At 46.2% G+C, this 13,106-nt stretch overlaps 1 protein-coding gene and 1 long non-coding RNA gene across 6 annotated transcripts in view; both read left to right on the forward strand.

The window, feature by feature from the left end:
• The window catches only part of LOC309377872, a 239,761-nt gene that overhangs the window by 182,896 nt on the left and 43,759 nt on the right, over window positions 1-13,106 (forward strand). The window lies entirely within an intron of this gene.
• The window catches only part of SHROOM3 (shroom family member 3), a 222,781-nt gene that overhangs the window by 165,916 nt on the left and 43,759 nt on the right, over window positions 1-13,106 (forward strand). For all 5 annotated transcript variants that reach the window (XM_081924742.1, XM_081924746.1, XM_081924744.1 and 2 more), the window contains one exon: window positions 2,523-2,654. In XM_081924742.1, the coding sequence (XP_081780868.1) occupies window positions 2,523-2,654 (132 nt within the window). The remainder of the gene's footprint in view (window positions 1-2,522; window positions 2,655-13,106) is intronic.

Raw genomic sequence — 13,106 nt, forward strand, 5'->3', positions numbered from 1 at the left:
TACCACTGTACCATCCTTTTGCTGTGGAAGGTACAGGGAGCAGCCATAGCTCAATGGCAGAGCATCGCTTTGTGTGCAGAGAAGGAACCAGGTTCAGTGCTCTTGGCCTGGCTGGGAGAGACCCCTGCTTGAAGTCCTGGAGTTCAACCTTTGATTAATTGTGCAAAAAAAGCTCAACAAGTTTGGGGCTTAACAACTGTCCGGAGTTTTACTTCTTGAAATAAGGTAAAGGGACCCCTGACCATTAGGTCCAGTCGTGGCCGACTCTGGGGTTGTGGCGCTCATCTCGCTCTATAGGCCGAGGGAGCCAGCATACAGCTTCCGGGTCATGTGGCCAGCATGACTAAGCCGCTTCTGGCGAACCAGAGCAGCGCACGGAAACGCCGTTTACCTTCCCACCAGAGCGGTACCTATTTATCTACTTGCACTTTGGCGTGCTTTCGAACTGCTAGGTTGGCAGGAGCAGGGACCGAGCAACAGGAGCTCCCCCCGTCGCGGGGATTCGAACCGCCAACCTTCTGATCGGCAAGTCCTAGGCTCTGTGGTTTAACCCACAGCGCCACCCGCGTCCCTACTTCTTGAAATATGCCAACCCTATTTGCTTCTAGTGATTTTCTCCCTCCAACCCACAATTCCATCTGGTATTAAGCATAGTTCTTTCTGAGGATATCATGGCAGCCACATGTAGCCCCAGATAAGAGGCCGCTCCTGGCATCCTTTCTATTTTGTATTCATGATGGTTTTGTGCTTGTGATGTTATTGGGGCAGCTACATGCAGTTTCACTTTCAATACTGTTAATACGTGCAAAGGTTGTGGGGCAGACATACTGCCATGTTTCAAGTCTGTGCATGTCTGGTAACTTCATTCTGAGCTCATGTACCACAAATGTTCTGATTTTTTTTTTGTCCTGCTTTCATTTCTCTATAGTGCAGTGCAGCTCCTCCAAACGGCAATAGTGCAGTAACACCATGGAAGCATTACAGAACAGCTGTGCTTGTGGTCTGATGTAAACCACCACTAATGCACTATTATTGCACCAGTGAGATGTTGTAGAATAATTCACCTGTGCAAGACAAGACAAAACCCACGCAATCTGGAGGGGTACAGTCTTTCTGCACTTTGGGATAAAGTTGGGATACATTATCCACAGTTCTGAAAACACTAAATTGATATGTGTCTGTTGCAGATTGAGGTTGGTGCAGTATATGTGTGAGCAGCCAGGACTGGAATGAGAGAGGGTTGTTCTGTTTTGTTTTGAACTCCCATACTACTATTAAGTTTGGGGAAATAACAAACCTCCATCTCAGTTGACCGAGAGCTATAGCAACTGTGGCATAGGACAAGGAAGTAGTATTCAGCTCTTTTCACAGCACCCATCTTTAAACTGCAATCCAAACTCTCTGCTCCTTGTACTAATGGCTTCAGTTACGGGAGTTAGTCTTGCAATTTATGTCTGAAAACTCTCTCCCTTTGCTGGCTTTGCATTCGTTTTGTCAGGTTTTTTTATTTTATTATGACCGGAGCTACAGTGCATGGGGAAGAACTATAGCTCAGTGGGTAGCAGAGCCCATGTTTTGTGTGAAGACTCCTCAAGCACAGTTCATGGTGTCTCCTGTTGAAAAGATGTCAGGTAACCTCTCCCTGGCATAGCTGCTGCCTGTCAGAACACGACAGTCTGGCCTGGCAGAAGACAGATTTCTTTTTGCTTTTGCACATTTATTAGAGAGTTATCCCCCTCCCCTTTGAACTTAGGTAGTACTTGCTTTGGCACAAACAAGATCAAGCTATATACCGTACTTTTTGCTCCATAAGACTCACTTTTTCCCTTCTAAAAAGTAAGGGGAAATGTGTGTGCATCTTATGGAGCGAATGCAGGCTGCGCTGCTATCCCAGAAGCCAGAACAGCAAGAGGGATTGCTGCTTTCACTGCGCAGCGATGCCTCTTGCTGTTCTGGCTTCTGAGAGTCAGAATATTTTTTTTCTTGTTTTCCTCCTCCAAAAACTAAGTGCGTCTTGTGGTCTGGTGCCTCTTATAGAGCGAAAAATATGGTAATTGCGAATCTGCATTCAGGATGCTGCAGTGGGATTTAGACAACCTGATTATGGGAGCACAACGCTACAATCCTGCACATGCTTCCCCCAGGAGTAGCTCCAATTGAGCTCAACAGACTTGCTTTGAAGTACATATTTTGCCCTCTCTCAGGCTTTCAGAAGATCCTGCTTTGAATCAAACCTGCATCTTGCTGCTTTTATGTCTCGTGGCTTTTTATTGTGTTGTTCCATTTCCTTTTAAATGGTTGTTTTATGATTATTTCATTATTGTATTGTTAACACCTCTGTGGTCTTCATGCTGGAAGGCAGGATAGAAATGCTCAAATAAATATTAGCATCAAGTACATGCATCTGTGGTCTCTAATGCATTTTATTTAAAAAGAGGAGTTATTTCATCCTGAATTCTCCTTGCTTAAGTGTGATTGCACCATCCTCAAGCTCCCTCTCTTTGGTCTGTTTCTTTCTCCAGGGATACCTTTGCATCAAAAGGACATCCTGAGATTACAGCTTCCCGTTCCCTCAGCTCAGAGTGTCTCAGGTCTGACTTGCAATTCAGCAAAACCCCATGGCCTGCTGGAGTTAAACTGCGCTTAAAGAACAGGTGAGGAGTGGAACATTTCTGCCAATGTTGCTGCACTTCTGATTCTTTCTTGTATACTTCAGGCCGGGCAAGGGGAACCTCTGGTGTCATGTGTGGGGCGGTTAAAGATGCAGCTGCAAAGGAACCACTGGGAACATTAAAATGTGCCCCAGATTGTGCTTCTGCGAGCCTTGGGTGCACTTTAAAATTAGCAGCAAATGCAAGGCCCACTGGAATCAGCTCCATGTTTTTTTCCCCTTTGCATCCCAGCTTCAACTCCACCTGGTCTGGAAGGAAGTAGGGAGCCTACTCTTAAGTTTGCACTCACAAATATTTCCTTTGAAGCTAAGTTACCTGACTTCTTACTGACACCAGGCGATAGACATTTACTTGTCAAAGCGGTGCGGACCGGTTCTGGGGGCTGAAGAAATTTAGTTCCACCTGCCGGATCCTGCTCCCCAGCCTTGCTTTAGAGCCACTTGCCCTATACAAGATAATTTTGGTCATTCTTTTTGTCTGTGCTTAGTAGTGTCTTGGTATCATACTTTTTAGGGGGCTAACCAGGTTGGGATAGCTGGGATAGCAGGCTTGTTGGTTTTTGAATGTCTTATGTAGTTTTTTCAATTTTGTTGTTCTGTATAGTACAATGACAATAAAGATTATCGTATCGTCTAGATCTAGCATACTTTGATAACTTTGGGAGTCTTTAAAAGAAATCCAAATGAGGGTGTAGATTAGAAGGCTTCCATTAACAGAACGTGCAGCTAGAACTTGTGGGTCCCTTCCCTGCCAGAAGTATGTCAGAGGGAACAACACATGTTCTTCCTCTGTCTACTCCTGTTTTCTGTCTTTCTTGTTCTCCTGCGCCATATCAGTGGGTGCTAAAAGCAACTTTTCATATTGCACATTGCAGCCTGAGGCACACAATGTATGCAAGATATATGCTTTGTATGGCCAGCTCCTTTGGGCCACTCTACAAGGGACGCAGGTGGCGCTGTGGGTTAAACCACAGAGCCTAGGACTTGCCGATCAGAAGGTCGGTGGTTCGAATCCCCGCGACGGGGTGAGCTCCGGTTGCTTGGTCCCTGCTCCTGCCAACCTAGCAGTTCAAAAGCACATCAAAGCGCAAGGAGATAAATAGGTACCACTCCAGCAGGAAGGTAAACGGCGTTTCCGTGCACTGCTCTGGTTCGTCAGAAGCGGCTTAGTCATGCTGGTCACATGACCCAGAAGCTGTACGCCGGCTCCCTTGGCCAATAAAGCGAGATGAGCGCCGCAACCCCAGAGTCGTCCATGACTGGGCCTAATGGTCAGGGGTCCCTTTACCTTTACCTTTATCTTTACATGGTAGTTAAGTTACACACTGGCCACATATTCAGGGTGACTTTTCTCTCCAGCCATCTATTACTTAACAGTGGCTGTCACACGATTACTTTCTGCTGCATGGAGATTTTCCTGGCTGGCACCGGCTGCCCTTTTGGGAAGCCCAAGTCTGGTAAGGAAACATTTCACACAATAGCAGGGCATTGCTAGCTCATTAGTGATGTGGGCTTTCTGGTTTTCCATTTCGAATGGGAAGATTTTACAGTTTCCAGGGCAAATTAGGGTACGTCGTACTATGCGTACCTGTTGCCATTGTTTCCCAATTTGATTCCCAATACATCTTATCTTCCAAATGTGGCTGACACAATATCCTCAGAATGAAAATGCTTACACAAGATAGATTGTGGGCTAGAGCACGGAGGAAATTACTAAAAGCCATTAGATTTATTTCTGGGGTTTTTTTCAGAAGGGAAGACATATGCACTCAACTGTAACAAATGAAAATTTGCTCTCTCTTTAGGGAAAGAGGCCATTAGGGTAATTTGCATCAGGAAACTTTCAGTTTGCAGGGGAATTTTTTCTGCTGAGAGAGAGAGAGAGAGAGAGAGAGAGAGAGAGAGAGAGAGAGAGAGAGAGAGAATTTAACTAGCATTTATCTCAATTGTATTTAGGAAAAACAGCTTTTTCAAAAAGTACCCTATGATTATTATTTTTTGTCACACTGCGCCACAGAGATCGGGACTAACATGCTTCAACTTCGAAACAGCCAGGCTTGCCCGATATTGCGTTTGCAACTGGAATTGCATTCATTGTTACTAATGAGTTTATGAAACTGAAATTTTTCCATGGGAAAAACAAAGCACTGGAAAAAAATTTTTCCAGACGATGTTCTTCCCAAACATTGCTGATGCCAATCAGTACTAGACAAGTAAGCCACCATGGAGGAAGTAGCCAGGGTTGCAAATAAGCTAACCTATAGAGTCATTGTGCAGCATCGTCCAGGTGGTTCTTCGGCGGATGAGGGGGCAATGATTTGCTTCCCATCCTATTTACCAGTGTTTCCCAACTTGGGTCTCCAGCTGTTTCCAGACTACAGTTCCCATCATCCCTGACCCCTGGTCTTGCTACCAAGGGAGAATAGGAGCTGTAGTCCAAAAACAGCTGGAGACCCAAGTTTGGGAAACCCTGCTATCAACTGTTTAACTGCAACAGTGTATTCACATACACTGTTCCTGGGTTCCATAAACTCTGTTACAGAATGCTCTGTAATATGGCTCCTTCGACTTTCTGGATTTTATTACATCTCTTAAGCGTGTTGTTGTTTAGTCGTTTAGTTGTGTCTGACTCTTTATGACTCCGTGGACCAGAGCACACCAGACACTCCTGTCTTCCACTGCCTCCCGCAGTTTGGTCAAACTCATGCTGGTAGCTTCAAGAACATTGTCCAACCATCTTGTCCTCAGTCGTCCCCTTCTCCTTGTGCCCTCCATCTTTCCCAGCATCAGGGTCTTTTCCAGGGAGTCTTCTCTTCTCATGAGGTGGCCAAAGTATTGGAGTCTCAGCTTCAGGATCTGTCCTTCCAGTGAGCACTCAGGGCTGATTTCCTTCAGAATGGATGCGTTTGATCTTCTTGCAGTCCATGGGACTCTCAAAAGTCTCCTCCAGCACCATAATTCAAAAGCATCCATTCTTCAGCGATCAGCCTTCTTTATGGTCCAGCTCTCACTTCCATACATCACTACTGGGAAAACCATAGCTTTCACTATACGGATCTTTGTTGGCAAGGTGATGTCTCTGCTGAGCACTGAACAGAAGCAACACTGAAACATCCCTGCAGTACAGAACATGGGGGCTGTTCCCTTACTGCATGACAGAGCAGAAACATCCGAGGGTGGGGAGAAAAATCTGAATTACTAGATGAAAAAATAGATGCCTTTGTCCTCCGTGCCCGCACACATACGGAACCAGCTCAGCCTTGTTGAAGCGGAGGATGCAGTGCTGTGTTGTTGGAGGTGTGGGCCAAATTTTCTTCTTGTAAATCACCAAGTCTCACCTTTTCTGGAGGAGGCAAGGATAATCAGCAAGACACTGATTAGATCATGGCAATTACCCCACTTCCTCCAAGGTCCTTCCCAGCTACCTGTTACTCCTCTGGCACAGGGCTGGAGAGAGGAGACAGTGCAACAGTCAAGTCTTGTGTTGTGGGCAAAGCTCAGCTTCTGGGCATTAGTGATGCTTCTTTGCAGCTGCCTTGGTAGAAGGGCGGTTAGGAAGAGAGATCCTGAGATCCCGGTTGCTGGTGTTCCTCAGAAAGGTTTGGCTAAAAGAAGAAGTTTCAGGTGTGGCTTGGTTGTTTTCCAGTTCCATCTCCGCTTGTTTTCTAATTCTCTTATTCTTTTACATCTTCTGTTTTCCCTGCCCTCCCCTTTCCCTATGGAGAAAGAATTTTAATTGTATAATCTGAACTATGTAGTTTAAGGTGATAAGTGGAGTTGGGAATGCAAGATTCTGTATTCTCAAGAACAGGATAGCTCTGTGGGTTAGAGTTTGGTTCTGATAACACCAAGGTTGCAAGTTTGATGGGACAGCTGCATATTCCTGCCTTGGACAAACTTGGCCCTCCAGCTGTTTTGGGACTACAACTCCCTACCTAACAGAACCAGTGGTCAGGGATGATGGGAATGGTAGTCCCAAAACAGCTGGAGGGCCAAGTTTGGCCATCGCTGGACTAGATGATCCTCAAGGTGCCTTCCAACCCTACAATTCTATGATTTTATTATAAGAAGGGCCATGCTGGATCAGGCCAAAGACCCATCTAGCCCAGCATGCGGTTCTCACAGCAACCAACCAGATACCCCCAATGGGAAACCCAGAAGCAGGTCTTGAGCGTATCAGTCCTTTCCTCACTTGTTGTCTGGCGATTCATCAAGAATCCTGCTGCTACATGATGCTCAGGTCTCTTGGCGCCCTATAAATCAAAGCCCATAGCTGTCAACCGTCCCTAATTTGGTGGGAAACTCTCTTATCCCAGTGCCGTGTCCCGCTGCTGTCCCTTATTGATGATGTCCCTTAAATTTCCTGGGTTTCAAAGGAAGCAGCTCCTCTCCCTCCCTGCCTGCCGGCCAGGGATGAGGGAGGCTCCAATTGTGTTGCTTGTGTTGCTTTTGGTTTTTATGGAAGCCGCCCAGAGTGGCTGGGGAGGCCCAGGCAGATGGGCGGGGTATAAATAATAAATTATTATTATTATTATTATTATTATTATTATTATTATTATTAGGAGTCTAAGAACGACTGGGGGTGGAGCTTGCATGCGTTGTGCCGATCAAATCGGCCGCGTTGCCTGGGGACTCGCCTTTGCTCAGCGCTTCCCAGCGGAGAGATGACGGTGGTTTTCCTTGCTGCATCCCCTTTGCCGGGTTGCTGCGCTGTGGGAACCACCACTTGAGGCTTCGTTTGGCTGCTGGCTGGGCTTTCTGCCTTTGGCTCGGAGGGGCTCAAAAGTTGAACATACCTGTGTTTGGAAAATCCTTTATTTTGGCTGCTGATCCCTTATTTTCGAGGCTGTTGGTCCCTTATTTTCAAATCTGTAAGTTGACAGCTATGTTAAAGCCCGCTACCCAAAGAAGGATTTCATGTGTGAGTAACGTGATGCATCAATGTTACAAGCTCAGATATATAAGCTTGGCGCCAAATGGCTCCTTAAACCAGGGTTGCAGTCGCCAAAACAGAATGTCTAGTTGCCATTCAGGGGTCAGATGACTCAAAAGTTGTATTCTTCAATACGACTTTTTGGTTCCTGACATTCATTCTGATTGTGCAGCTAAAATATCACAGATAGAATTCTTCAGGATGTGTTGTTAGTGTGTGAAAACAGGCAAGATCCAGGGATCCTCAGGCATGCACTTCCCGATGGTGGAGACACCAGGTGCCATCCTGGCACCCTGGCATCTTCACTTGGTCGCAAGTGGCCAATAGCTAGATGCAAAATGTGCCTGGCGCCTGGCAAATTTCAAACGCTGTGATGCGTCCGTTTCCCAAGCTCCCTGTGACATTTTCTGTTTAAACTGGACATCACCTTGCCTCTTTGGCAGTGGGAAAAAGCAGAGAAATACTTCAAAAGAACTTCTGCCTGCCATGCGTGAATTAGTTTCTTAGGTGGCAGCTTATGTTCCCTGTATTCTTATTTGTGTAGACATTCGCCTTGTGATGGTTGCATTCAGTTTGTGGTATAAGGTTCTTAGAAGATGGGTGAGACAAAGGAAGAAATGTGAGTCCTTTATATTGCAGCAGCATAGTTGATAAGAGAGCTTTAAAGCCATAAGGTAAATAAAAGGAATTGCCTTAACAACTTTGTCCCCAAGCCTCCTTTCCAGTGCAGGATATCCTGGTTCTGTCTTTGTGTGCCTGTTTTCTTTCTCTCCCTCCTCCACACTTTCTTTCCTTGTGTCTAAATGTGTTGGCAGATGCTGGCAGCACTTGGCTGCAGGAATGTGTGGGTGGCGTTTGCTTGTCTGCCTGCCACACCCCGAGAACTACACTCGCATATTTGTAAAAGCCGGCAGGGCACTACAATAGCACGAGCATGGAAAGAAAAAAACCAAAAAAAGGATTCTGTGATGCAGTTGCTGTAAATGTCCGTAAACTTTGTTCCCAAGACAAAACATGTTTGCTTTTTCTTGTAAGTGTCTTTGATACAGTGGTACCTCGGGTTACATACACTTCAGGTTACATACGCTTCAGGTTACAAACTCCGCTAACCCATAAATAGTTCTTCAGGTTAAGAACTTTGCTTCAGGGTGAGAACAAAAATTGTGCTCCGGTGGCGCGGCAGCAGCAGGAGGCCCCATTAGCTAAAGTGGTGCTTCAGGTTAAGAACAGTTTCAGGTTAAGTACGGACCTCCGAAACGAATTAAGTACTTAACCCGAGGTACCACTGTAATATGATCATTGGATATGTGTGTGGATTGAGGTGGGGCAGAGAAGAAGTGGCTGTTGAGTCATAGAATTGTACAGTTGTGTACGTGTGTCTGTCTCTTTCTCCATATACAGTGGACGCTCGGGTTGCGAACGCGGGTTGCAATTCGGCGCTTCTGCGCATGCGCAAAGAACGATTTAGTGCTTCTGCGCATCCGCAACCGCCGAAACCAGGAAGTAACCCATTGTGGTACTTCCGGGTTTCGGCAGTCCGTAACCCGAAAAAACACAAACTGAAGTGTCTGTAACACGAGGTATGACTGTATATACAGTATATATCTATATTCTGTTTCGGTTGGTCTGTCTTTCTCTCTCTAGATCAGAGCTTTCCAAACTCTGTCGTGACACGTTAGTGTGTCGGCTGCAGTGTGTAGGTGTGTTGCACAAATGCTCTTGTAAGGGGCTAGTTTAACCTCCAGTTTGCTAATAAAAGGGTGGCGCTATGGGTAAAACCTCAGTGCCTAAGGCTTGCCGATCGCATGGTCGGCGGTTCGAATCCCCGCAGCGGGGTGAGCTCCCGTCTTTTGGTCACAGCTCCTGCCCACCTAGCAGTTCGAAAGCACCCTTAAGTGCAAGTAGATAAATAGGTACCGCTTTATAGCGGGAAGGTAAACGGCGTTCCGTGTGCTACGCTGGCTCGCCAGAGCAGCTTCGTCACGCTGGCCACGTGACCCGGAAGTGTCTGCGGACAGCGCTGGCCCCCGGCCTCTTAAGTGAGATGGGCGCACAACCCTAGGGTCAGACACGACTGGCCCATACAGGCAGGGGTACCTTTACCTTGCTAGTAAAACTGAATAACTGTGTCACAAAACGATTCATGTCTAAAAAGTGTGTCACCAACATGAAAAGTTTGAAAAGCTCTAGATACACCCATACACTCTACTCACCTGGGTCTGTACTGCTAGAGAAGATTATCTTCTTTTGCAGGCAAAAGCACTGAGCATATGACACTTGCATTAGGTAAAGGTAAAGGTACCCCTGCCCGTACGGGCCAGTCTTGACAGACTCTGGGGTTGTGCGCCCATCTCACTCAAGAGGCCAGGGGCCAGCGCTGTCCGAAGACACTTCCGGGTCATGTGGCCAGCGTGACAAAGCTGCATCTGGCGAGCCAGAGCTGCACACGGAAACGGCATTTACCTTCCCGCTGGTAAGCGCTCCCTATTTATCTACTTGCACCCGGAGGTGCTTTCGAACTGCTAGGTTGGCAGACGCTGGGACCGAGCAGCGGGAGCGCACCCCGCCGCAGGGATTCGAACCGCCAACCTTTCGATCGGCAAGTCCTATGCGCTGAGGCTTTAACCCACAGCGCCACCTGTGTCCCTGACACTTGCATTAGAGGCGGTTAAAACATCAGCAGAAAGAAAAAGGCCAGGTTTTGCAAATGGCCATTCTTTGATGATTTTAATGCAGTATGACACAGGTCAGATTCACATATTGGGTGATTTAAATGTGCATGGAAGCACAATGATCAGCTCAAGCAGCCAGCCTTGTGTCAAGACTTGGCAGCAAACGGAAAATTGTTGCTTTTTCTGTGTGTAGGTTTGGCCTTTGAGGACACAAGGTTTCACTCGGGAAAAAGTGGCCTTTTGGTTTGGTTTTCTTTTGGCCTTATCTTTGCTTCTTTTTAGGTTGATGACAAATCCTACACATTTATAGCAGTTCTGAGCTTCTCTTAAATACTCAGAAGTACAGGCAATCCTTGTTTTGTGCAGAGGTTACATTCTGGACCCCTGCGCACGTTGACGGGATCCAGATAAATCATTTTGCCCTTGTTTCAACCCACCCTACCCTTTTAGTGGCATTTTAGTGATGTTTTTGGCTCACTTCTGGGTTCGGTGCCATGCCAATGGGACATGCATAAATCAGTGGTTGCGCCTCTCTCTCTCTCTCTCTCTCTCTCTCTCTCTGTTGGTTTGTTTGTGTGTGTGTTGAGAGACAGAAAGAAGGAGCTGTGGAATTGTCAACAGCTCAAAAATCAATAACAGCTGAATATCCTGAACAATATTAAAACAAAGTGGGAGTTTAAAACACCTGCCAGTTTTGATTTTCGCTTTTAAGTGTGCTTGTCAGAACGCAATCCAAGGGCCAGATTGGATATGACAGGAAAGTCTTATCCAATTGTGAAACGCCAAGTGCATTTTAATGGAAACCTTCCACAGGGGCAGAACAATTTGAGTATCCTAGGTGAGATGTTACCTTACCAGAAATGCTCAATAAATTGCATTCTTGTGCTCTTTTGGAGGGTTTCCACTTGAACTTATTGGGCATGCAGTTATTTTATTAAGGTTCTTAGTATATTCATTCAGGACCATTTGATGCTGCTTTTCCCCTCTTCTGTAGATAGATAGATAGATGATAGAGATGATAGATAGATAGATGATAGATAGATAGAGAGAGAGAGTGGTACCTTGGGTTACAATTGCTTCGGGTTACAGGCTCCACTAACCCGGAAGTAGTACCTCGGGTTAAGAACTTTACCTTAGGAAGAGAACAGAAATTGCACAGTGGGAGACCCCATTAGCTAAAGTGGTACCTCAGGTTAAGAATAGTTTCAGGTTAAGAACGGACCTCCGGAACGAATTAAGTTCTTAACCAGAGGTACCACTGTAGAAGAAGAGTTTGGATTTGATATCTGGCTTTATCACTACCCGAAGGAGTCTCAAAGCGGCTAACATTCTCCTTTCCCTTCCTCCCCCACAACAAACACTCTGTGAGGTGAGTGGGGCTGGGAGACTTCAGAGAAGTGTGACTGGCCCAAGGTCAGCCAGCAGCTGCATGTGGAGGAGTGGGGAATCAAACCCGGTTCACCAGATTACAAGTCCACTGCTCTTAACCACTATACCATGCTGGCTCCCTGTAGATAGATAGAGATGATAGATAGATAGATAGATAGATAGATAGATAGATAGATAGATAGATGATAGATAGATAGATAGATAGATAGATAGATCGATCCATCCATCCATCCATCCAACCATCCATATGCCCTACTCTGGCTTACCTAAGTAGCTTTCTGGTTTGTGTCCTTGGAAGGCACCTTTCTGAAATCCACCCTGTGTTGCAATGTGGGTGGAGAGTATACGTTTGCTGAGAGCGGTGCTTGCAAACAGGAAGCAGCTCCACTGGAGAAGAATGTTTGAGTAGGAGGGAATTCCAGGCTTTGCCTCCCATAGCCTTGGCCATTGCCACTGACTGCAGTCGTGCCTCTCATTTACTTGTGTAAACACAGAAAGATTAATGGGATGGCATAGCAATGTGTGAAATTGCGGAAAGGCTAAAATAGCTGTTTTTAGTCTTCTGGGAAACTTGGGGGCTTTATGGCCTGTGACCTGGCAACATCCAGCGTGGTTCTGTTTAACTTCATGTTCACTGCCTCGGTTCCTGTCTTGGTGCTGCATGATACCCCAGGGAGAATTTTGTGGGGGCTTTCAGATTAAAAGGAAAGAGGCAGGGATGCTCTAGCAATGCATGGCCAGCGCAGCTTAGTTGTTACTAATATTTATTAATTGAGATGCTACTTGTTTATTTATTTATTTAAAAAATTATTTTATGCACAAAACTCCAACATACCTATGTACACTAGGGACACTCAGGGAAAAAATAAGACAATGCACTCCTTTTTTAGACCTTCAAATGTGTGATACTTTCAGTATGCAAAGCAGTAAAAAGGTAAAGGGACCCCTGACCATTAGGTCCAGTCGTGACCGACTCTGGGGTTGCGGAGCTCATCTCGCTTTATTGGCCGAGGGAGCCTGCGTACAGCTTCCGGGTCATGTGGCCAGCATGACTAAGCCGCTTCTGGTGAACCAGAGCAGCGCACAGAAATTCCATTTACATTCCCGCCGGAGTGATACCTATTTATCTACTTGCACTTTGACATGCTTTCGAACTGCTACGTTCGCAGGAGCAGGGACTGAGCAACAGGAGCGCACTCTGTTGCGGGGATTTGAACCGCCGACCTTCTGATCGGAAAGTCCTAGGCTCTGTGGTTTAACCCACAGCGCCACCCGCATCCCTTGCAAAGCAGTAGATAGCCATATTTAATTTAAGCAATAATTGGAAATTATTACACTGTGATGGCACTGATGTGCATGGTTGCACTTTGTGGCAAGCTAGGCGTATTGCTGGTAGTCCCATCAATTGTTGTCAAATCCCTACAAAGCAGAGCATATGTGC

The sequence above is a fragment of the Podarcis melisellensis genome (genome assembly GCF_964234715.1).
Source record: "Podarcis melisellensis genome assembly, chromosome: 9".
NCBI lineage: Eukaryota > Metazoa > Chordata > Lepidosauria > Squamata > Lacertidae > Podarcis > Podarcis melisellensis.